Source organism: Eurypyga helias, unplaced genomic scaffold, assembly GCF_000690775.1.
Source record: "Eurypyga helias isolate BGI_N326 unplaced genomic scaffold, ASM69077v1 scaffold38968, whole genome shotgun sequence".
Taxonomy (NCBI): domain Eukaryota; kingdom Metazoa; phylum Chordata; class Aves; order Eurypygiformes; family Eurypygidae; genus Eurypyga; species Eurypyga helias.
The window spans coordinates 1-25,154 of record NW_010269499.1 but is presented as its reverse complement, the minus strand read 5'-3'; the positions used below and the strand labels follow the sequence as shown (position 1 = coordinate 25,154).

Here is a 25,154-nt window from a genome sequence, read left to right as displayed (position 1 = left end):
TTAGGTTGGATGTGAGGAAGAATTTTTTCCCTGAAAGGGTTGTCAGGCACCGGCTCAGGCTGCCCAGGGAAGTGGTGGAGTCCCCTTCCCTGGAGGAGTTTAGAAGACGTGCAGACGTGATGCTCAGGGACATGGTGTGGGGGTGGACTCGGCGGTGTTTGGGGCACGGTTGGACTCAATGACCTTACGGGTCTTTTCCAACCTCAGTGATTCTAGGATCTTCTGTTTTTTTCCTCTTGCCTATCCACACCTCTCCCTATGTCTGTTATGCTCATTTCTGCCTTGGCTGGCATTAGGATTGGACACTATAGGGAAGGGATTGCACGACCTCCAAGTTGTACTTGTAAAACACCTGACAAAATGGAAATGTAAGTTTTACTCAGGACTCCCTCCGTGTTCATAACTGAGCTGAGGCTGATAGGAAAATAGAAGGACTGATGTACCCTAATAGTGATCCTGCCACCTACCTGCATAATAAGTAAAAGTTCTCTTGTTTCTGTCAAAAACAAACCATCGTTTTTTCCACGTTTTAATTTTTCCTCCCATTTTAATCAGAAAGCCTCGGCAGGTCTTCTCCGTGAGGGAGACATGGTAACAGGTCTCTATGTTGTGACCAGCTGTCTCGATGTGACTTCGTAGGTCAAAGTCTTCCTTTCGAATGGGCAAATAGCGAGTCAAGGGACGGGCCTAGAGTAAAGAGCAGAAAAAAATATTATTTTTTTACAGCAGTCTCAGCGTCTCCTTCACTCTTTCTGCTGCAAGGACATCACTGCAAACCACCCATGGATTGTAGGAATGAACGTAAGAAAAAGAAAGAGCTCTTGCTGCAGCCCTAACTATCTTTAAAAGAAAAATCTTTAAAACCTGTAACTTTACAAACTGCTGGATAACTTTATAAAATCCAGATTAGAGCATAGGAGTTTCTTGAAATTATCAGTTGATAAGATGGTAAAACAGGGGCCACAGCACAGACAGGTGGTTTTAGAATGAAAACATTAATGAAATGTAAAGGTGTGTTGCTGCTTTAGATGAAGTGTAAGAACTTCCTTTGCATGATGTTGAGCAAGCCCTTTATGTCTCTGGGCTAGCTACTCACCACTCATGAGTATTTTACTGCTACAGGTATTTTCATGCAAAGCAGAATATAAATAATAACATGTTATTACAGGAAAAATTAATAATGAGAGCGAACTGTAATCGCTAATTCATTTCACAGAAAGTGCTGTGAGCAAGACAATTCTTTTCTTCTGAACTCATTAAACATGGTATCTAGTTTGCAGTCAGCAGTACGGTACAGAGAGCTGAAGCGCACCCCTCTGCAAGAGACAGCAGAGTGGTGCAGGAGGCAGTGCCTCATTCCTGACCAGTTCAAGACGCTGCATCTAGCCTGGATAGTGTCAGCTGGGAGAACAAGCAGGAGCAGGTCGTGATTTGGGACCTCTGCCAGCTGAGGGAACAGGCTTGATTTCTGTGCCTGAAGGGTCTGTGCACAACTCCCTCCTCCCAATTTTAAACAGAGAAGACAAGTGTCCCACTGCTCCTGCTGCCATCATGGCAGAGAGAGGCTACATCACAGGGCGATTCAGAACAGAAGCTGAACTTAGGTGCTTTGAATGACCTGTAAAAGGAGCAGCTCCCTCCCTCTCCCCCGACTCCAGAGAAGTCAGTGACCTGGAGAATCTAATCTGCCCCTGCTCCGTGCCTAAAGCTAGCCTGTTAAATCCCACTGCGAGTCACCTGGGGACCTTCCCTCACTGCATTCTCAAAAACCACCTGGTGCAACGGGAGCCGTGTTGCCCGCAACAACTCTTAGCACCATTCTAAAATTACCCAGTCCTGTATGATACGAGCCAGCACCAGCTTTGGCAAGTGCAAAGGTGGTGTTCCTTCCCCTAGCTGACGTCCTTCCTGCCAGTTCAGTCTTCAGCATCTCTGCCAAGTCTGGCAATTGATAAGTAGTAACTGATAAGGTATCCTGTTACATCACCTGTGTGGTGTAAAAATGTGTGCTAAAACCAGCACGCTGCAGTTTGGGATAAAGATATAAGCACTGCATCGTTGTTTACGCCATACCTGAGTTGTCATTAAAATTTCTTAGAAAAAAAAGTAGGCATTCAAGTAAAGTAGAGATAAAATTGGACATTTGGTAATTACATTTTATGTAAAAAGAATGTAATGGATATATTTAAGCAGAAACAGTTTGAATTTCCTTTGGGGCTGTCCAAATGTTCTGATTTAGCGTTATCAGTTAGGAAGGCAGGTTATGCAGGAATATTCATAAAAAATAGTAACTCAAGAAACAAAGATTTAGCAAACGTCGTGCAAATAAAAGCAGAAATGCATTCAAATATGATGTGCAATCTTCTGCACTCAGCTACGGATATTCAGATGGAGACATTGTCTCGCTGGTCCATCCTAATGGTAAAACGACTGCCTAGTCTGTTTGCTGCTCCACGCAGATCTTATTAGCTGCGGTGGACTAAACAAGTAGGTAAGACCTCTAAACCTAAAGAAAGCTCAAGATACCTCTAAATCCTAACAAGAAGCAAGAAGATGTAGGAGGTAACACTGTTTTAATTAAATAATGTTTCTCCTTTTGTACAGACCCAGTAACATAGGAAAAAAACCCATTTCCTCTCTACAGTAGATGTGGAACTAGAAAAACTTCATCTGTTTCTGTTTGGGTTTTGTTTTTTTCCAGTCAAGTATTTGGAAGTGACAATTCACTTTCCAAGATATTTTATGTATTAAAAAAAAGAAAAAACCCACCAATGGTTTATAAAATTAACACCCTCACAAATTTCTGTTGTTCAGGCTAAAAAATCCTGCTCTGCCCACACTCAGTAACCTTACAGGATGATTATACTTTAGATAAGAGATACTAAATAGATATCTATACTCTTATTTAAGTGACTACTTGGACATCTAAGGCTCCAAGAGCCCAAACATACTCTTAACAGCACCGTTACACCTCAGAAATTCCATCTATTCAACTGAAAGCAGTTCTGTTTACCTTTAGCAGAAATACACTTGGTCCCTTCTGCATACCAAGGGGAAGTCTTGCACTTAAAAAGCATTTCATGTCAAGGTATCTCACCTGCGCTCTTTGTTTCTCACGTATTTTGACTTCCTTTTCAATTAATTTTTGTCTCTGGCTAGTTTCTTCTTCCAGTCTTTTCTCCAGTTGCTCTCTGCGGCGCTTTTCTTCTTCCAGAGCTCGTTTTTTAGCTTCCATCTCCCGTTCCTAAATACGACAGCACATGCAGAACTTCAACCATACGTGAAACTATAGTTGGTATTGTAATTTCTAACCTAGGACTAAATCCCTTTTTGCCTCTGAAGTAGGCAGAAATATATATCCAGCAAAGTGGGCTGAGAATTGGAATCAGAATTGCAAATATTACTACTCTAGAAAAGAAAGTGGTTCTTAAGCAGCTCTCCTAGGAGGTGTGGGAGCAATGCTGACCGAGCTTCTGATGGGACTCTGCCATCAGCTCACCCACCAAGATATATGGGCTCACAGATGTAGTATGGGAGTGAAAACAGACCAAATTAAGGGGGGAGAGGTAATTTTTTTAAAGTGTCTATTAGGTGTAAACTATTTAGGGTCCAGTGTTGCATTTAGGAGGATATTAACTAACATGCCCACTCTTAGTTTTACTCATAAAATTATGCTTACCCTTGTCTCAAGCAGCCTAGTCTTTTCAGCGTGCGCTTGTTTCAAAAGTCTCTCCATCTCTTCTATTCTTGCAACATTTGAAGTGCTAGCACTGCACAAAACAAAAAGATAAATCAGTTATTTATAAGAGTACTTGGTATTTAAAGACCTATTTTACAGTCCAACATTAGACAATTTAAGAATGGACTTAATACTCTTTGAGCCAATTCAGTGCAGCAGGCACTAACAAAAAATGATATATAAAGTATGGGCTATACCCACAGTGTATACATTCCCCATGCACAGTTGTGATAAATGCAGACTCAAGTGCCTAAAAACGCAACTTCTCAGTCCTCTGTGGTCTGCCATCTTCCCCAGATAACAGAATATGGATGAAGGTGGTTACTATGTCCTAACAGGTGTCTCACTGAGCTCATAATCAAAAAATGCTTAATCACAGAATGGTTTGGGTTGGAAGGGACCTTAAACATCAACTAGTTCCAACCCCCCTGCCATGGGCAGGGACACCTTCCACTAGACCAGGTTGCTCAAAGCCTCATCCAGCCTGGCCTTGAACACTTCCAGGGATGGGGCATCCACAGCTTCTCTGGGCAACCTGTTCCAGTGCCTCACCACCCTCATTGTAAAAAACTTCTTCCTAATACCTAGCCTGAATCTCCCCTCTTTTAGCTTAAACCCGTTACCCCTTGTCCTGTCACTACAGGCCCTTGTAAAAAGTCCCCCCCAGCTTCCTTGTAGCCCCTTCAGGTACTGGAAGGTGCTATAAGGTCTCCCCGGAGCCTTCTCTTCTCCAGGCTGAACAAGCCCAACTCTCTCAGCCTGTCCCCATAGCAGAGGGGCTCCAGCCCTCTGAGCATCTTCGTGGCCTCCTCTGGCCTTGCTCCAACCAGTCTATATCCTTCTGATGCTGAGGGCTCCACAGCTGGACACAGTACTCTAGGTGGGGTCTCATGATCAAAATAAGGAGGATTAAGAGGAACGCACAAAGGCCATTCAGTGACAGACTAGTGTCAGGAAGGATCTACTGGTTAAAGTAACTGGTGAGCCAAGGGAATATGGGTAATCCCAGAGAGTGCTAGGTCCTGGCCCAACGCAACACAGCTCTGACCTTCGCCTATCCTTTTTCCTTTGCTTCCTTCTCTCCAATACAGTTTTCTTTGTTTCGTCTCCATTTAACAGCCATTTCAGCTCTGGCATTTCCACAGTGTGCTGTTTTATTTTTCATCTTAAGCTGTTTGTGAAAAACAGCTGATGTTAAATAGTACTGTATTACCATCAATAATGCCACTGGACTAAAGCACAACGCAGGGAAATAAAATGGATTCAAACATTAGGGCAGAGAGAAACGCAACTTGGGACTGTACTGAAAACACTATCTGACCACTCCAGTGGAAGCGTATGTCAGATAGCAGATTTGTGCATGCTACTGAACAGCATACAGACTGACTTTAAAGGGACGCAGGAAGAATGGAAGCAGTCCCAACGTGTGTCCTGGGCAAGGAAAACTAAAAACTAATAACAACTTCCTTCACTTTGTGAGCGTGCCTCTGGCACTTGGGTCTGTAAGAGCTGGGTTTGTGTCTGAAGTGTGACAGTCTTCAGGAGACGCTTACGTCTCTGTCTGGTACTGGGGATACGTTTCATGAGAGGATAAAATACAGTATAAAACTAACATACTTCATTTAACCCAAGCTTGCACAAAAGGCATAATCCATCTGAAATCAACCTGGACTCTAAAATCTTATTGTCTCTTGGGAAAAAAAAAAAAAAGATGCCACTGATTTAGTCTAGTTTGGCCAAAATATGTTTAGTTGATGGGCCAAGACAATCTGGGTCAACTAGGTTCAGTAAAAACAACAGGGCCATAAATTAAAAGTCATTTGAGCAACCTGGAAGATAGTTAATCGCATTAGGTTTTTTCACATTCAAGTGGTTAACACTTCAGCTTAGGTAAATTCTTTCATCCTTGATTTGCTTACCCTGCTCTCAGAAATAATTGCATAGCAGAAGCTGACAATCTCTGAAACCATGGCTACGAAAAATCAGTTGCTAACGAACCTTGGAACAACTACTGTTTGGCGAGTTGATGAATTACTACAGTGGTTCTGTTTCTTCTGTACTTGGAGCACAGACAGATTTTATGCATTTCCAGCAACAAAAGTCTCTCTCCCCTTATCCAAGGTAAAATGTATCTTACAGATTTCGAATATGTCAGAACAAAGCATCATAACTTTACCTTTGAAGTCTGATGGCTAGGAAAGATTCTCAAACACCATCAAAACATTCTGAATTAATGTTGCTTAGGTGAAGTTTTGTCAAGGAAAATTAACCGCCTAGCTTCCAAACTATCAGCCCACACTCTTCTTCCCTCACCAAAGTTTGCTTTATGAGAAACGGAAAGATCTGTTGTAATGGGTCCTTTTTGGGGTTTTGGATTGGTTTGGTTTTTTGGTGGTGTTTTTGTGGTGTTTTGTTTGTTTCTAGCACTGGCTGGAAGCTGCAGAAGAGCCAAAGGGAGACAGAAGGACAAACAGCACTAGTGAAATTCCACAGCTGTCCGGACTCCCCCATCCTGGACTGGAGATTCCACTTACGAGATGGCCCTGAGGTAGCTCAGACACACGCCATCTTCCTCCAAAGTGGTCAGAGCAGCACGTCAAAGAGAGATTTCATACCACTGCTACGTCAGATCACTCCAGAGAGAGAGTTTATTCCCAGCCTGTCTCCAACTATCAGAATCTTACCAACTATGTATCTGTTTTAAAACAGAAATCCTCAAAACCTGAGTCATAGTGGTTTTGCTTTAAAAAAATCCAAACCACCACGAAACAAACAAACAAAATTAAAAACAACCAACCACACAAAAAAACAAAAAAAACCCCAACAAATCAACAAACCCAGCCAGCAGAATGAGTGCCACTGGTATTTTCTGAAACCCTTAACACGAGAGTGATAAAGACCACAAGAGGAAATCAGTGGGCTGATACCCAGTTACAGGAAACAGATGCTGAATAAAACACAACATGCTAGCCAAAAAAGCTGCCCTTGTGTTCACAAGGGATTCTTCATCCTGTGATGATATTGTGCTTAATTATAAGCCTCCACTTAGGCTTGTGACAGTGCTGGGGCAGGACAGTAAGCAGAACTGAAAGCACTACCATTACAACCAGCCTGCCAGAAGAAAATAGTTTGCACACAATTTCGAGGCTCAACTGGACTTTTAAGAGAGATCATTGATGTTCCTTTTATGTGAGGAGTGGTGTCTGAGCTGACAGCCTTTGAGGGTGAGAAAAGCAGCCGAGGGCTCCAAGACTTTCAGTGTCATCTCTTTGTTTTTACTGACCCAGAAAAGGGAAAGGCCAAAAAAGACTGCCGGAGGAGCCCTCAGTGCACAAGGCTCGAGCAAGTCAACATGCTGGGCTTGCAGAACCGGTGTACTTCATCACTGGCAGATGTCGAGAAATTTCCTGTCACAGGAAATTCCTTCCCTGTAGGGACCAGGGAAGGAAGTTCAGGTATTACCCGCTCTGAGAACAGCACCGACAGCTTCACAGTGTCAGTTCAGGACTGACTGATCTCCTGTGGCCTTCAACATTATCACTTAGCCTCTCCATATTTTTATTTTCCATCTTTAAGTAAACAGGCGAGATGGTAGTTAAACCTGATCATGATGGGCTACATAACCACTAAATACTACGCCTGTCTAATGACCTTGTATTTTCTTAGCCAGTTCGCAGCATTCACACTGCCATAGCATCAACATGTACATACTCTCCTTTTTCGTTTTAGCCCATTACGACATCAGAAATAAGACGACCTACCTGGAAATGTTATCTGGTGAGCAGGCAGATATGCTGGTTTCCATGCTGTCAGAACTGTCTAAGCTCAGCGTATCAAAGGCATGGTCCTTGTAACTACGGTCTGGGTAATGGAAACTATTCAAATACACATTTGATTCGGATGCTGTTCTGCTGTAGAATTCAGGAGACTTCTGCCTTTGGTTTTCACAGATACGCTGATGGTTATACCCTGCAGGGCACAGGGGAAACGTTTGTTCAGTGCAGAAATTCTATATTATATTCACGAACATAACGTGTTAGCAGCACATGCATTTTGAATGTCACCTCAGCCTTAGCCGCACCGTGACCAAGGTACTTCAGTATGACGGTTAATTTCACAAGTTAATCATAACTGAAATAGAACATGGTTTATCTGTGATGGGCATAAACACATGCAGATTAGTATGGCTGACTTTTCAACATATATTCTTTTCAATATACATTCTGGCATGTCTATTATGAAAATTTAATTTGAATGAATAACACTCCCATTTTAAAATGAAAATTAGGCCTAATCTGGAAAGTTAATGCAGCTAAATTCAGGAAATCCGATGCTGATTCAGTTAAAGGGGAAAAAAAAAGTCCTGATATTCAATGGTCTTGAGCAATTCTTTGGTTGATTTTACTGAATGTGCACTATTTCTGTCAGTTTGAGAAACTTTGCCTGCTGGTATCGGCGGGTTGGGCTTTCAGTTTCAGCTGAAGCAATACAGGCTACTTGTCACATCATCACCGTTACAGGTGCAGGGGTACTTTCCTGCGTTTTGAAACTGCAGTTCACCCTACATGATTGAAACAGATCCCAATAGCTCAATGACTGTAAGGAAGAATAAGGTTTATGAAACATCCAAGTTCTCTGCACTGTTATTTTTCCACAAAATCATCCTTTCTGAAAATCCATCCTTCTTGAGCACAAGGAACATTCTTTGTCTACGTCTCCTTTAGAAATATACTTATTTGGAGTTATTTTTATCTCATGCCTCCATTGCTCTTCGTAAATAATGCAGCAGTATTTATGCAGACTTACAGAGGGTTCTTGGGCTTTGCCTGATGAAGAGGACAGTCTAACGACAGTTGTCCTTTTAACTGCTGAGGTTATTTTACAGTGCCCTTTTAAGGTCGGTTTGATCTATGTGATTACCAATGCCACTGCACTGCTCATCTTTCCTTTCAATCAATGCAAGAAGTGGGACTTTCTCACAGTTCTGATACTCAGTCAAGTTTATGTAAGACTTTCTGTAAGTTCCTGACCCAAAATCTGAGCTGGTGGCAGAGTTGGAGATTAGGAAGGACTGTTAGGCTACATGAAAACTTCCCGTTTGTACAGAAAGGCAGCCACTGAACATTCCATCCACATATTTAAGATAAACAGACACAGGAAAAATGCAGACAAGCGTACAAATGCATTGAAGTTTAGATAAAAGTTTTTACTAGACACCATTAAGACACTGATGTTAGGAAAACATGCTTGAAGTGGGAGTATTTTCCTGCACTATTCTCTGTCTGGACATACAAGGGTACTGTCTGGTATTTTTTGCCATGCCAGAGTGGGGACAGTCCCAGTTCAGGAAGCCGACAACTGCAGCTCTACCTTGGAAAGGCTGTAATATTCTTCAAAAGTTATCTGAAAAGCATGACTGAAGCTGGGTAATTAAAGCGTATTATTAAGGAAATCATGCCCTACAAGCATTTCCCAGGCAGATAGTTTCCTCTTTCCTCTTCACTTCCCTCTGTACCACACAAACGTTTCTCACAGACAATTAAAGCTAGTTTCTAAGGAACTGACAGGACTTTATTTGCCATTGGAAAGATGCTAAATCTCAAGAAAAGTTCAATTGCAGCGATTAGTAAAAGAGACAAAAGGGACAGGAGCACACCTCGGCAGCCACAGATAAAGGCAGCACACAACACAGGTGTTACTGATTCACATGTCAGTTTGGGCTTTTTCCCCTTATTATGGCAAATGCTGCTGTTATTGTAGATAAGCTATTACCTTTCATACTCGAACCTTTGGAATGACTAATTGATCCTGTGACACGGTTATCAATTATTCATTATGGAAAGAGAGGAAAAAACCTAATTACTGAAAGAACTTCATTTAAATGCACGTTTTTCTATTAAGCCCTTTGCAAAACCTTGCCTACTCAGACATCTTAATGCCATTTCTTGTATTTCACTGACAAATAAACTAATCTAAAAGAAACGTAGCAGTTTTACAAGCACTCTCCTAAAGGAAAGTCAACTTCCCGTGAAGATAAAAAAATGCTTTACTTAAAAACGCGTTCACGTAGTCATGCAAAAGTAACTGAGTACTGCCAGAAACACGCAGTCTTTAGGTTGCAAAACGAGATGCAACCCGAGGAACCAAGATTAACGTGATATTCCCATTTTCTCATGCTCTAAGCAACAGGCAGTTCAAAGCTGTGGAGCAGCCGCGTGCTGACACCGAGAAGACTCGCCACCAACTCGCCTCCATTACAGCCCCACTTACACCTCGCGCAGTCTGCTGCTTAAGGAAACTGCTCGGGTGCCTACTCACATAACATGCACTTTAAAATATTAGACCCCTTGTAAGATCCAACTCTTCACCACAAGTTTCACGCAAGGCAAGTCTTGTATCAGCCAGTTCTAAGCAGATACAAGAGCTTGTTTCTTGTTGCATTGGCTTGTATTCTTTGTAGTAAACAGGTAAAGCTAACACTGTTAACAGCCATACTGTTGAGCAAAACATTGCCAATGTCCATAAAAACACATCATTAAAAAAAAAAAAAATTCCAAAGGTGTTACTGCAGAATCACAAAAACCAGATATACCACCACGAAGTTATGGTTAGGTCAGAACTACAGGTGAAAGCCATTATTGTAAGTGGCACTGTCAAGTATGTTAAAGATCCCCAGTATTTCATAAACAAGATCACAGTACATTTTATTTTATTTCTATTCTTTCTTCTCTCTTTTTCTTTTTTTTTTTTAATAAGGCTGACATTAACACGTCAAGATACATTTTTTGTACGGAAACATGCCAAAGTAGGAAGCCCAAGTCTATCTGCCTTGTCATTGTCACCAACAGATCTGCAAGGATTTCTAAATTTTCTGCTCTACTTGTGTGGCTATGAGCAAAGAAGCAAAAAAAAAAAAAAAATCAGGCCTGCACAAAGCTGTAGCTCTGCAGGTATTAGCACTAATGAGAAGTTCTGTTGTGACAGCTTATTTGACAACAGGAAAAAAAAAGAATTCTTGAAGTGCTATCATTATTTAATTATTATTTAAAAGTTTTCCAAGATTTTTAGGTACTACTTGACAGTGCTGATGCAATCGGTACTTTTGGCAAAACGTGACACAGGCAAAGGGATGTTTTCATACCTTTTCTGGCTTTTCCTGAGTTTGACAGGAGAAAGGAAGAGTGGAAAAAAAGGCAAACTGCTTTGAAAGTCTTATAATTTGTATGTACATATACACCTTGCACCCAGTATATGTTTTTTCTGTAGAGCTTAGAAAGAATACAAATAAATATCTTGCTGGTACCTAACTTCTCTGTCCCAACAGGTTTGTTCCCAGGGCTCTGTCTGGTCTTACATCTTAACTCCCAGCTGACTATTCCCTCTTCCCTCCTGGAGTCCATCCTGCAGCCAATGGGACTGAACTGGCTAACCTTCCCTCCTTGCTCCTGCCTGCCCTTCCTCAGGCTTTTGGCACCCAGCACCCCATGGGAACCTCTGGGGCCAAGGATCGACCTGGGCAGAGTGAGGTCGCTACGTTGTACCAAATAGCAGCTGCTTCATTCTTTTTTTTGGTTTTTTTTTGCACGTGGTTTCCTTGCATGTGCGCAGGAGGTGAATTTATAAATACAGCCCGTCAAAAATACCTCATGAATGGCTGCTGAGAAATAGCTTTTTCCACTAATGTTTTATATCAAGGACACGGCCTCTTATAAGTAAACTCAGGTGGCGATTAATGACAGTGACTGTTTCTTTCAAGAACAATTCTTGAACTCGCATGGCTGACTAAACACAGCTTTGGTAATCCTGTAATAAATACTATGTAACATTATATTAAAATCTATAAAAATACTTCCTACTGGATCCAGCCTAAAATTTATTCATGGACATTACTTGTTCCTGTAATGAAAATGAAACTGAAATCCACGTTGAAACTCAAGTGGCTGTTCTTCATTTCCTGACTTCATTTCTAACTTTTAATTATTCATCTCAAGCTTTTACATTTACCTTCTTGGGCTGAAATAAAAAAACCCAAAGAAAGCATATTAGAGAAGACTCATTTTAGACAGTTACTGTTTTAGTGATAATTCTCAGATAATATCTTTAAACCACCTGAGCTGCCACTACCTCCAGGCACTGTTGAATATACTCCTTTTCAAATCTATATGAATGTGCCAAAGCATCTGGTCCAGAATTTTGCTCGACACTTTTAAGCCCTACGGGACGCGGTAAGCTACTTCAGGAGCGCATCATCCTCTTTGTCTAACAGTCTGTGGGACACCACATGATAGCCAGCCCTCCAAACGGAGTGGATGAAGCGGCATTCATCGTACGAGACCCTGGCTCTCCACTGAGCCACGCACGCCCGGCTGCCATGCTCCTGGCGCCGCTGAGTGCCCAAGGTATCGCTAACCCGAGACCCCTGTGTCGTTCTCAATACATCACTCTGAGCACACAAAACTGACGGAGTGAAAAACCTGTCAAGTGGGAAGAGAAACGCAAGGAAAGCAAGCAGTGGCTCAGTACACATGACGCGTCGGGGACACTTTTTGTCTATTCCTCACCTATTTTAGGTGAACAACTGATTTTTGGAGCAGGAAGATAAGTGAGTGCATATTTATCAGTATAAGCAGAATCTATACATTTGTAGAGGTCCACTATTTGGTAGAAAAACTTAACTCCTCCAAAATATTCACTTAATAGTCCAAAAACCAAACCTGATCTACCTTAAAAATGTTTTTATAAGAAATACGGTGTATTTATTATATAATAAACATTTATCACAGAGAGACGGAATAAAAGAATATTGCCAAGGATGTCCACTGACATGATGTTTGGCTTGTTTTTCAATGATGTATTTCAGGATGTCTGCTGAAATGAATCTTAGTAACATAGACTCAAGCCCTGCTGATTTTAGTGGAAGCCACCTAAGATTTCAGAATTGCAACCGACAACAGCGCTCCATTTGCCCTGTGGGGTACATTTAAATACTCCACTGTGTTCTGGCCCTTCTGCGTATCTGGGTAGAAACACTCCAGGATCTGACTGTAGCCACCCAACTTGGACGTCTCAGTTCTTGCCGAGTTATGAGGTACAGTACGGAAAGCGCCCTGCAAAAACTTCTGTGGTGAGTTACCAAGACAAAGTTTTCCCCAACAGAGAGACATGGCACTCCAGGGCAAGAGAAGGCTGTTACACTCTTCGAGCTCCTCCAACAGCAACACGTTTGGGAAGGTCCATGTTGAGCGCAAAGGGAATAAACCCTTCACTAACTACGAGGAGAGGTAGTCAACCCACAGCCAGTCCTTGCATTCCTATGTCCTTTGTGTTCTGACTGTCCATTACTTTGCAAACCCCATGACAGTTCATGTAAAGCACCTGTCAGCAGGCTGATGTTTCCAAAAAGGACATCGAGAACCATCCTCTTTCCCGGTACAAATTAATCCCATAAGGCTCCCTGAATAATTTAGCATTTCCATTCAAACTGCTGGATCTTTCCAAAACTAACGGTCAACTCGTATGGCAGGCTGAACAGCACACATGGTTCCTTGCAGCTTATGACAGGTACTGTCCCAATTGCCTTAACGAATACATCTCTCTCATTCTCCCTTGCCCCTCTCCTTTGGCCGTAACTCAGTTCTGGTTTGTAAGGTTTCTTTCTTTCTCACTCTCAGGACAAGAAATCCAACTCTGCTCTTAGAAATGTTTTGATTACACTGTGACAAAAAATTAGACATCAGAACCAAGTAATTTATTTTTAAAACTCTTACCTTAGCCTGTACTAGGTTTGGTAACACTCTGGTATTGTGTTTTAGGTTGCACACTAATGCTCTTTTGCAACTGTTTTACAGATACATTTCCAACCTTTAACACTTGATTTCTTATCAAAGTTTAGCCTAAATATCCCTACCGATTTTCAAACTGAAACCAAGTGTTTTCTGCACAGTGGCACAATAATGAGCCTGAAGGCAGTGGCAGGCTATTTCACCCTTGCACACACATTACGTCTAAGAAGCTTTCCAAGCTGAGTACAAAGCTCTTTTTGCCTGGCATCTGAAACACCTCAAGGTAAGTTAGCCACAACACGGTGGTGGGTTTGGGGAAGGCCTGCTGCAGAACTAAAGCTCAAACCCAACAAACCACACCTGGATCAGCTCTACGAAGTGAATGTAGTAAGCCATTCTCAGCACGCTTGTTCCATCCCTGCACTGAGTCACCTTGGTGCATATGGCTGACCTCAGTCGTCCTCTTTGACCTTTAACAGCTGCCAGCTCTGACAAGGCCTGTAACAACCGGATGGATCCCGTCTCAGCTCGGGCTCAGTCTACATACAGACCTCTCGCACTTGTATCGATGACAACGATGCAGATGCCGGAAAGAAAATAAACGGGCAGATGGCACTGAGAAGCAGCTCCATTTGCAGATGGGACACGTATGAATAATGCATCTCATTAAAGCAGAAATTGAGTGCATCGACTCAAGATGACAAACAACAGACACGGAAGCCCACAGCCTACAAGATCATGTTTCAAAGATGTAACTTCCTTTTGGATCCAGAATTGCTGTGTCCCTATTACAAAAATGCAGCTATCTATCCACAGTAGAACACCTCCCTCCTTTCCTATTTTGTAGCCCAAATATTTAAGACCACTTAAAATACTGCAGTTACAGATTCTCAAAGGTATCTCTGTCTGGAGAATTTGTCCAGTCAAAAATACATGCTTGTGAAAACCAGTTTTCAAGACCACAACATGAAAAGAATTATTAAAAAAAAAAAAAGGGAAGAAAAAAAGAAAGCAACATGTAATGTATTGCCTCAAAAATCACTCACAGAAATTACTCAGTTAACTCAATACGTATTTTTTTCAATATACATTTCTTGTTTACTGGATTATATTTGGTGACCACGTACTTCAAAACTACATGTGCACCTACGTCATGATCTTAACATCTTATTTTGCTGATATCTGAAAACTACATTTATAGCTTGCTTCTTTCACCAAGAAGTAAACTTTTATTTTACAGCCCTGTTGATTATAGCAACACCAGTTTCAGGCTTATTTCCTGAATAAATGAACACTGACTGAACTGAAATCCATCAAATAAAAAGGTCTTACCCTTGTGCATCCTTCTCGACTCCGACTCTTTGGTCATGGTTGCCAGGCAGTGAGGGAGTACGCTGCCACAGCTGTTGCTCTGTCCTAATGGTAAATGCCCCTGCAGGAAATATTGCAAATACGTGCTTAAAACTATGCTTCCAGACTCAATTTTTTCAATCAGCAACTAATGGTAAAATACCTTGCTTTGTCATGGCCATCGATGTCACAACGTATCAATCAGCCACAAATGTTTTAGTTGTGCACAGTCTCTATTAGACCAACATGTCTTCAAACTAGTATCTCCACCTTCCTGCTGTTTGTTGATTTACCACGTCCCAGAGTATTTTCACTTTAGACATAACCTTATCTTTACCATTTAGAGGTCTTAGGTAGGAAGGAAAACAACCTGCTATGTCTCCAGAGTAAATTTAAACTACCCTGAAAATACAACCCTTGTGACAGTAATGATGCGTTTACTACAGCATGGCATTTCCAGAAGTGAGAATAAAGGCTGGAAGTATGGAAGGTTTCACATGCATTCCCACACGGTAACAAACCTGCTGTTTGACATGTGAATGCGGAGGACGGTGCTCCCCAACCCTAACCCCGACATGCCAGAGGGTTCACACCGACGCTGTTTGGCTGTTAACAGCACCCCACTACGTACTTTAGATGCGACGCTTCGCCCAAGCGTGGCACTGTTGAAGTGCGGCGAGACAGACGGAGTCGTTTTCTTGCGAGGTAAAGTGTCACTCAGGTACATGCATTCCCTGTGCTGCTTCTTTCGCTCTTCCAGGTTTCTGAAATGCTTCAAATGTAATTTTGTTACAGTTTTGACAAAATGAATTGACCTACTTGCTCAGTTACGCTCTATACAGAATACGCTGAAAGTGGTAGCCTGGGAGCTTCACTGGAAAGAATGCAATCTACAACACAGAGTAACTCCTGCTTCACTGTGCTTTCCAGGATTTCTACACACATCACATTCACATCATGCTGATTAAGAAAATACATTAAATTCATGCGTACGTTTTGTGACATGTCACTGTACCTTTTTTGCCTTTAAAAAAACCTCAAGTCTAGTGTACAAGTAGAATCGAATTACAAAGAAAAACCTTTATTTACAAATTATTCTAATTAATTGGTGGCTTAAAACCAATACAGCTTTTGAGAGGCATTGTTCAAATGCTCATGAAAAATTAATATAGGATTTCAAATGTAGCCACTTGTACTTTATTGCTGCAAGTCTTCTGACAGCTACAATGGCGCCTAGCTACTACCATTGGCCTCTGGATTGTTGATGTAAGGAGAATTTTTGCTCAGCAGCATTCTATAATGCATTGGGTTGATTTTTTAAATGAGCAGTGCCTTTAAGTGCAATGCTCTGCAAGCACAATCAACTTATGATCTATCACATCACTTTCAAAACATGATCAATTTCATGGCCACCGAAACAAAACTAAACAAACAAACAAGCTAGTCCCAAGTTATCAGCTTTGAATCCGTTACCTGTTGGTGCCTGCGGTGTTTCTTAGCTGGCAGAGGTGGAGGTGTATCAGATAAAGGAATAGGATCTACATGAGTAGCCATGACCTCAGGCCAATGGACTGATGGAAGTTGAGCAATAGAGCGAGGAGAAAGAGAGTGAGGAAACACAAATCCAGAACAGAGAGGTGATCTTAGCTTTATAGAAAAAAGAGAAATTATACACAGAGTTTTCTTTCTGGAATTGCTCAAGAGATACGGCACATAAAAGCTGCAGTTTTAGCACTGTGTTTGTTGGAGCGTTTAGCAGGAAAGGAGGCGTGTTGCATTGCAACTCTCAAAGCATACTGAGCTACCAGAAGCAGCACAGAAATGCCCAATTCTAAACCGATTGTTGCCTTAATGCAACACTAAGGTAGGTGGCTTTACAATCATAAGGTTACTCCATTCATTTAAAAGGGTTTTTTTTTTTAAATTTGCAATAGTCATTACAAAGGCAAACACATTACAAAGAATGAGGAAGAGAGTAAGCTAGAAAACAGGCTGGACAGACTCTGTGGAATAGCTAAGATAAGTAGAAGCTACCCATCTCCCACAGATATTCAAGATATACTTCTACCACCTCACAGGAGGAAAAAAAAAAGCAGCTACAAAACACATGAAATGAACACCCAAGCACCACTGCTCAAGTAATCATGAAGTGTGTCCACAGACCGTTTACCAAAGGTGATAGTGTTTGGCAGGCAAAGATTGTCACTTATTGCTGCTTGGGTCATAAGCATTCAGGTTGTTTGGCCTTTGAAGTCCCACTTACATCATCAAAGACACCTGACAACCGAGCAGTCCTTCAGCTTTGCTATAAACTGTTAGCTGACTCAGTAACTGGCAGACAGCAGTTTGCCTTAGGGGCAATTTATTACATGTTGAATTACCAAAAAAAAAAAACCCCAACAACAAGAATAATCATTAAAAAAAAAAGAAAAGAAAAAGGCAGCCATGAAAACAATGCAAACAAAGGGAAATGTCTCTCAAACAAACCTCTGTATTTTGTGGCTGGCTCGTCAGCACAGCCGTGGAAGGCTCAGTGGCACCTGCATCAGCATCTGTGGGGGGCTGAGTGGAAGGGGACATATTCGTGGAATTGCCATACAGCTCACTAATTTCACTTACACTGATATAACCCTAAAAGGAGGAATTCAGAGGTTAAAAGGAGCAAAAGCCAAAAGACGTGCAAGAGTATTAATGTACCCAGTACGATGAAAGTTAGTTTAGAGTGATACAGCCAAACATTTGTTATCATTGAAATACTTTATCATAAATAAGATCGAATTTTCATCAAGCTTTTCAAATGTTAAATACGTGGATTTGGAAAATTGTTCATTGTTTCATTTCAAAAACATTTGTGAAATTAAAAAGCAAATGTATATTAAGTGACCAAAAGACTTCACTAAAATGCAAATACCCCGTAGAAATTATGTAGCTCTTTCTCTGGAAACCTGACTTGGGGAAAAGGAAGAACAAATCTTACTCACTCACCTTTTATTTCTTTCTTACTTTTTTTTGTCCTTGCCTAAATAAATTAACTTACCTTGATTTGTTTCTTGCCTAACGATTAAGCTAGATTGAGTAAATCAAATGACTGACAGAACCAGGAAGAACTTACGTAAGGAGAAGCCATTGCTACTCAAGAAATCATGCTGACATAACACCTTCCATCTGCATTGTCTGGAAGTCACTTCTAACTTTTAGGTGTCACCAGGAGATTCGGGTAAGATGCTGTTAGTGTTAGCCCCACAGCCATTACAATTTGCCTTTTTTCTAATTTTGTTTTTAAGCAGCCATATAGGACGTGCCTGACTGAGGAAAGGCACGGGCATCAGGGTGTGCTTCTGCCTGCAGAAAAGATTTATGCAGGCAGATTGGAGATACAATGGCAGAATACAATTACTGCATGTGTTTTGGTGTTAACCGGACAAATGTTATTTAGAAATAAAATATGGGGTTTAACCCATGTTGTATAGGATGCCAGGCTATAAAAAGGCAGATGTCCTAACTTCTTATCCATAGAAAACAAGGCTGTGCGGAAGGAAGAATAAATCACTGTTGAAGTAGTGTCATTGAAGTTTAGCTCCGAAAACACGTGGCCATATTACAGTAACACAGATTCCAGTATGAATAAAGATAAAACTTGCTTAACCATCTTGTGGTGGCAGTACATCAGTAACCAAAACTTGCCAAGTCTGTGAGTGAAACATGGTGGTTCCTTTTTTTTTTCCTTCACCATTCTATGAAGAACACTCAGTTCATACTCAACCCCAGTGGGGATTTACCATGGGGTTTAAAAAAAAAGGAGCAAACAAGTGACTGTGCTGTCCATTAGCTCAGGCCCCTGCCATATTAGAATAAATAAATGATTTCTGGTCAGATTAGGCATCTAAGTCATTTTGTTAATGCTGAACTTTCAAACAACATTGATTTTCCTCACTTATTTAAGCACTGGGATAAGCACCCTGCCTCTCTACGTGAGGCCATGTTACCCTCTGCTGCTGTGCATGCAGGGAATCAGCGTCAGGATGGGTTGGAGAGCATTCCAAATGTGAGCTTTGGTGAGGAGGCGCTTGGGAAGCGTTGGACTGCAGACTCAACTGATAGGTGAGCAACCGCACGGTGAACTTAACCTCTGTGTGCAGGCAGTCTGCCTACACCGGTGTACCATTCGGTGCCCCATTTTTAAAGGTTCTGGAACAGGCAGAGGACAATAAAACTGGACCGAGACAAACATAACATCTGGCAAGGAAAGGCATTTCTTTCACAGGGTGGAGCCCATGGGGACACTGAGCATGAAACAGCTAACCCATACTGCTCCTCCTCTCATTAGCCTTGGAGAAAGTCCTCACTGGCTTCACTGCAGTGAACAGAACGACACCGCTGAATAATCCATTTCTATCAAAAGGTGTCAGGCTCACTAATGCAGCTGCGTTTTGAAATATTTGTGATTAAACAAATCATTATGTGGATACGAAGATAAAAATCAGAGATAGCACCCACTCTCTAGTGAGAGAATGAAGAGGGCATTTCAGAATGAAAAAAAAATGATGCTTAGACTTCCTAGATGTCCCGGTGGGAGGTCAGATGTCAAGCTCGGAACACAATCTGGGACACAGGAAGTCTACACATCTGCCAGATGGGCTGCAGTGAGCAAGGGTGCTCAGCCTCACCAGCCTGTGCTGGAGGCCACCAGGGTTCACCCCAGGAACTCAGAGCCCAGATAAGCATGATCCCATTTCCCAGGTGCTGGAAGGACACGTGGTCGCTTTCGACGTCCCACAGTGACACCTACATCATCAGATGTGGCAGGCCTTGTTCAGGGCTTTGATACCAGCAGATCCGCCAAGTGCGATCCGAGCTCTTAAGCAGAAGTTAATGAAGCAGCCACAGACACCTGTCAGCGTGTTTTAACTGCCAGATTTTCCTCCTCTCCATTTACAACTTCACGTTTATCTGCAGATTCGTCAGGTCAAGAAGACAAACACTGGGAAATGACGCTAACAGCGTACCTGCTGACTGAATCTTCGCGATGGGCTGTGGCTTACCCTCCTCTGACCTTGCCCACCCACCCTGAGGCTTACAGTGGTACCCTCAAAAGCTATCATGTCTTGACAGCTGCACGTAAGATCTCGGTCTCTGCATTACCAAACTCAGTTTTTTTCAGGAAAAAAAAATGTTTGACACCTTTACTCTAACTACTAAAAGCAGTTCAATAAATAGCTCAATGGATATCTTAGAACCACAGCAGCTTGAAGTCTTCAGTTCAATGCTTTTTAAAAAGATAAAAACGTACACTTGTCATGCTTTACTGTACAGCCTTAGAATAAAGGGGAGGCAATGCTAACATCTGCAGAGCAAAAATAAGCCTGAGCTGTACTCATACTTGAACAGAGTTATTCCCAGTCCTCACTTTTCTTCACTTCAATGTGGTTTAATTGTCTATTTTGAGAAAATTAAACACACACTCCCCTCCCCCCAAAATGATCATTTTTTCCAGAGCAAGAGATTAGGGCGATACCAGTCACATCTGGGAAAATGTCAAGAGAAGCTATTTTTGCTCACCCATGCATTTGGACTCCCATGAATAGCTTTACAATATCATTTCATCACATCTCAGAAAAAGAAAAAAGGAAAAAAGTATGAATACACGACTTCACTAAATACAACAGCACTTCAGGATGAAGTGTTAATAAAAGTTATTTATGGTAAAGTAAAAAATCTCTTTACCTCTTTTAGACTATTGGGACTGACAGGAAATCCCTTTCCTCCAGAAAGCATGGAATATTTCTTTTCCAGATTACAGAGATTCTCTTTTTCCTGTTAAAAACAGACATTACACGTTAAATACCAACAGCCATTTACTGAAAACAAATGCTAGCCATTTTCTTCACTGTGTAAAAAACAGGCTGGGATAGAAGGCTAGAAACTGCGTGGCAGAGCTTCAACTTCACCCATTTACAGCAGAACTGAACAACAAATGGAGGTACAGAACAAAAAGCTAGTGAAAAATTTTATTTAATAACCACAGCCAAACCAAACAGGTCCTCCTTCAGCATTTTGGACATGCTGATTCTGCAGAATGAACTAACCATGATTTCTCTAACCATGATTAAAGGCAAAACATAAAGTGGGCACGAAGGGTTCGTGCCAGCTTCTTATTAACCGGATGTTAAGTAGCTCATCTTGTGGCCTAGTATGAGCTACTACAAACCAAAAATCTGAGCTCTCTGTGCACAGTTCTGGTGGCCACACAGGGAGCACAGGCTTCCAGCTTCAGCATCTGGGTGGTTCCCTCTGATTGAGTCCTCTGGAAGGGGGGCACCTCTAAAACCCTCTCGACTATCAAAAGCCACTCGTGTTTTCTCTTAGGAAATCTGCTGATGAATTACAAAAGACTTTTCTTTAAAGTTTAACGGATACAAATTATGTCTGTTACCTTATTACCTACTTATTAGCTTCTGCCCAACTGATGCTTTTCTTGTGCTTTACATTCTTTTATTACACACTGAAAATATTTAGAAGACAATAAATACTTACTCTTTGCAGCATCATTATCAAGTTGTTTTTCTCTTTTACAAAATGATCTTGTTCTCTTTGTGCTTGTTGGACAATGTGATTGGCTTGTTTTTTGAGAGCAGAAATCTTTTCCTAATATGAGAACAAAACAATCACAAATCACATGTTTTATTTTCGAAGCAGAAGACAGCCGGCAGGAGGAACCTATTCATGAGAGTTCACTCATTCATATGCGTGAAGCGGTAGGAAAAGGAGTTTTTACAAGACAGCTCACTGCTCTGAAGGAGATAATTAAATAAGATTTAGACAGTAAAGAGACAATTTATTCAAGGGAAAAAACAAAAGAACAATTGCACGTATTCTCTGATAATATGGTGACTACCATCCATACACTGAATAGAACTGGTTTAGACATGCAACTTCTGATCTCTGAAAAACTGGTATTTAATGGGTTGACACAGGACCTGTACAAGTGATTGTTAAAAATGGAGGGTTTTTTTTTCTTAATTTGGTGTCCTATTATTATTTTAACAAAATCATTTAACATCAACATCAATCATGAGCATAAAATAGCTGTAGTTTTGTTCAGAATGTACAAATCTCCTTTCTTAAAGAATTAAAAACAACACTTTGGTACTTTTTGTAGCAGATTGAAGGGTTTAATTTTCACATGCAAATGTACAAACAGGGCACGGAACTTTATTGATTTATCTCCTTTTGAAGACGTGAATGATTTGATCTGTGTGGGATGTTAGTGGGCCATTATCTTTGAAAAAGCTTTTGAAGCAGAGAAACGAAGAAAGTTTTTGCATTATTTCTTACAGATGGGCAAGCTGTAGATCCATTTCATCTCCTTTAAGCTCAACAGCAAAGAACGAATGAATTGAGCGTTAGCGCTTTTACCTTTCTACTGACAATGCTGCGCTGATACTCAGCCACTTCACGCAGGAGCTGTTGTGTCAGATTTTCTTTCTCTTCATCTAACCTGCTTTCATGTTCAAGCTGCTGAAATTCCAAATCTTCGAAGTGTTTACTTTCTATGTCCAGAAGATCAGCATCCTTAAGCAAAAAAAAAAAAAAGGCAAAAAAAGTAATCACACTGACACCAGAGTAGATACTTACAAACACAAAAAATCAGTCTAAATCAGTGTTTACACATCTCATAAATCACGTTCAAACAGAAGCTCAATGCTTTTAATGACCTTCTGTTGTAATAAAAGAGCAAATAGGGCTACTCGTCATTTTGATGTTGCTTTCACCACCTCTCCTACCGGTCCCAGAAGCACCTGCATGGTGAGGGAGCTGTTTTGCAGGGTTCAGAGCAAGCTGGAGCCTCCTGAGCACGGGGCACATGCTGGCTGGGCAGATCACCCTGCTGCAGCCTGGCTGTCACACCATCAAGGCCTGAACCCGTTTGCTGAGGTTCTTACATGCCAAAGTGGGAGAGCACCCGCTTACCAACCAAATAGGACAGAAACATCCCTGTAACTGTGCACTGAATTAATGAACTATGGGAATTGACACTCAAAGAAAGGTGTCTGAACTGCAGTTGGAATTTCCTCAGGTCTAGCCCAAGTGCCAGCATTGTTTTCATTAACAGAAATACAGTCAGATAAGACAAGCGGTGTGTAGAGCTGTGTGCCATCAGCCCACTGCCATCACCTCAGCAGCAAAGCCCAGCCATGCAGGTTGCTCAGCCAGAGGCTGAGCGTGGAGCATCCAATTGGAGCTGACAGCTGCTCCCTGGGCAAACACACCATTGGAAACTCCAGTCATCCACCCCAGCCTGTAGGTGTATTACTTCACAAAAGGTATCAGCCCGCTTTTATGCATTCTCCCTGGACCAACGCCAGGTTTTGTCAGGAAAAAAATAAAAAGAGGTTGCATGGTGCAGAAAAGACCCAAGAAATAAGAACACACCTGCTTTCTGCTTAGGGATGATGGGGTAAAAAGTTACGGTGCTTTTCAGCATAGGAACTGAATGCTAACCTTTCTCCTGCAACATCTGTGCATTCATAATGCAAATTTCTACTTAAAAATTCCAGAGTTCTGAAGAGAAGGGTGTTTTTAATAATGGCAGCATTATTAAATGCTAAGGCTTTCTAAACTAGGAACATTGTACGTAGCTACGCAAGCAAACCTACAGCCTATAAGCAATTTTATCATTTTAGAGAAATGCAAACTTATCCTTTTATTATTTTGATGACCTAAGGCAAAGGTTAGTGACTGAGATAAACAGACAGGTCTCTATAAAGGCATTCAAAACCAGCTTCCAATGTACCAGGGAAAAACATGGGATGCAGAAACTGAACAATCCAAGTTACTATATGAAATGCTAACATCTTTGCATTATTCTCCAAAGATGTGCCCTTCCCTTGTAGTGAAGAGATCAAAAGCAAAGGTATGGGATAAAAATTACAAGAAAGCAGTTAGCTAAAATACAGAAATGCTTCATTCAAACCAGTCAGCCATCTTCAGCATTCAAAACAAAGAGAAGCGCTTTGCCTGGGCCATGAAAGTCAACAAATTCAGCCTATCTCATACCACCTTCATTGCTATTGAGGCAGGGGAAACGACTTCAGAGAAGGCAACCAACAGCCAGAAAGGCAGCTGCTAGCCAGTTGGGCTCACAAAATGCTATATTCTTCATAAGATGTGCTATGGAACAAGAATTACACCACACTGTGTACCACTGGGTCCACTGAGGAAAAATAAATGTAACTAACTTGAAAGCAAGCCCATTTTCAAATTCAAAACCCTCCAAAGGGTAGGTGGCAGCAGCTTAGCTCTACCAGTGGTTGCAAGCACATTGCAGGGAGATCACCAGCCTGGCAAGTCCATGGGGACCAAGACCCAGGCAGCCTGTGGGAGCAGGCACATGAGATCTGGCTCTGAGATGTGCCTGCAGAGTCCTCACCATAACCTTCATAGGGATCATACTCAGCAGCGTAGGATTTGCAGGAGGACAAGTGTTCTTTGCTGTAGGTAATGGCTTCCTGAACCATGCAGCAAGTGTACTCCTTCCCTTTTACTAAAACAATTGACACAGAAAAAATGTAACATAATCTATTATCAAACAACAGACACCAAGATGCTTATCGGATTCTCAAACCATAAATTTCTCCTGCACCTCTATTATTTTCATAATGGCACTAGAGAAAATTCAGTGGGACAGAACCTGGCCTTTACTTCAGGATGTGGTGGGAGCTCGATGGGCCCACATCATCTGTAAAAATTAAGAGAATTTTATCTGCAGAGTAAGGTATTTCCTACCAATGGACAGTGCCTTTTCAGATCTCTGCAGGAATCCAGGCATCTATCCTCATTCTCCATGTACATGTATCTCTGTAAAGCCAGGCACATGAGAACAAACGAGCTTGCTGCTTTCATACTAACAGTGAAGGATGAAGCGTGCTAATTAACTCTTTTAAATCAGCCATCAGGAAGATCAAGGCTTTCCCTCAATGCCTCCCACAATCCCTCACCAGTCTTTGATGAAGTGTCCTTCCAGCCCAACAGGATATTCATTTCGGACACCGGGAAGTAAATGGAGTGTGCCAACTGCCCACTGCCGACCCCAGCCCAAACTCCAGACCCAGCCCGCAGCCAGCTGCTATAGCGAAACTGGCTGCCTGCTCCCTTGGCAAAAATTAGGAAGTTGCTGAAGTTCCAGAGATGAAGAATTAAGGGAATTCATCCCTTCACATTGGCAGTAAAGTAGCACAACATAATCTGCTGCAGACTCGGGAATTTCATAGAATCACAGAATG

At 41.6% G+C, this 25,154-nt stretch overlaps 1 protein-coding gene across 1 annotated transcript in view; it reads right to left on the bottom strand.

Annotated features, from left to right (window-relative positions):
- LOC104514448 (pleckstrin homology-like domain family B member 2) overlaps window positions 1-25,045 on the bottom strand; it is a gene marked incomplete at its 5' end in the record, with an annotated part of 29,030 nt that extends 3,985 nt beyond the window's left edge. The window contains 13 exons of the mRNA XM_010158128.1: window positions 468-687; window positions 3,098-3,244; window positions 3,680-3,770; window positions 7,501-7,708; window positions 14,854-14,953; window positions 15,503-15,643; window positions 17,359-17,502; window positions 20,596-20,685; window positions 21,406-21,516; window positions 22,288-22,443; window positions 23,981-24,042; window positions 24,302-24,415; window positions 24,870-25,045. Coding sequence (XP_010156430.1) covers window positions 468-687; window positions 3,098-3,244; window positions 3,680-3,770; window positions 7,501-7,708; window positions 14,854-14,953; window positions 15,503-15,643; window positions 17,359-17,502; window positions 20,596-20,685; window positions 21,406-21,516; window positions 22,288-22,443; window positions 23,981-24,042; window positions 24,302-24,415; window positions 24,870-25,045 — 1,760 coding nt within the window. The remainder of the gene's footprint in view (window positions 1-467; window positions 688-3,097; window positions 3,245-3,679; window positions 3,771-7,500; window positions 7,709-14,853; window positions 14,954-15,502; window positions 15,644-17,358; window positions 17,503-20,595; window positions 20,686-21,405; window positions 21,517-22,287; window positions 22,444-23,980; window positions 24,043-24,301; window positions 24,416-24,869) is intronic.
- Window positions 25,046-25,154: the final 109 nt, after the last annotated feature.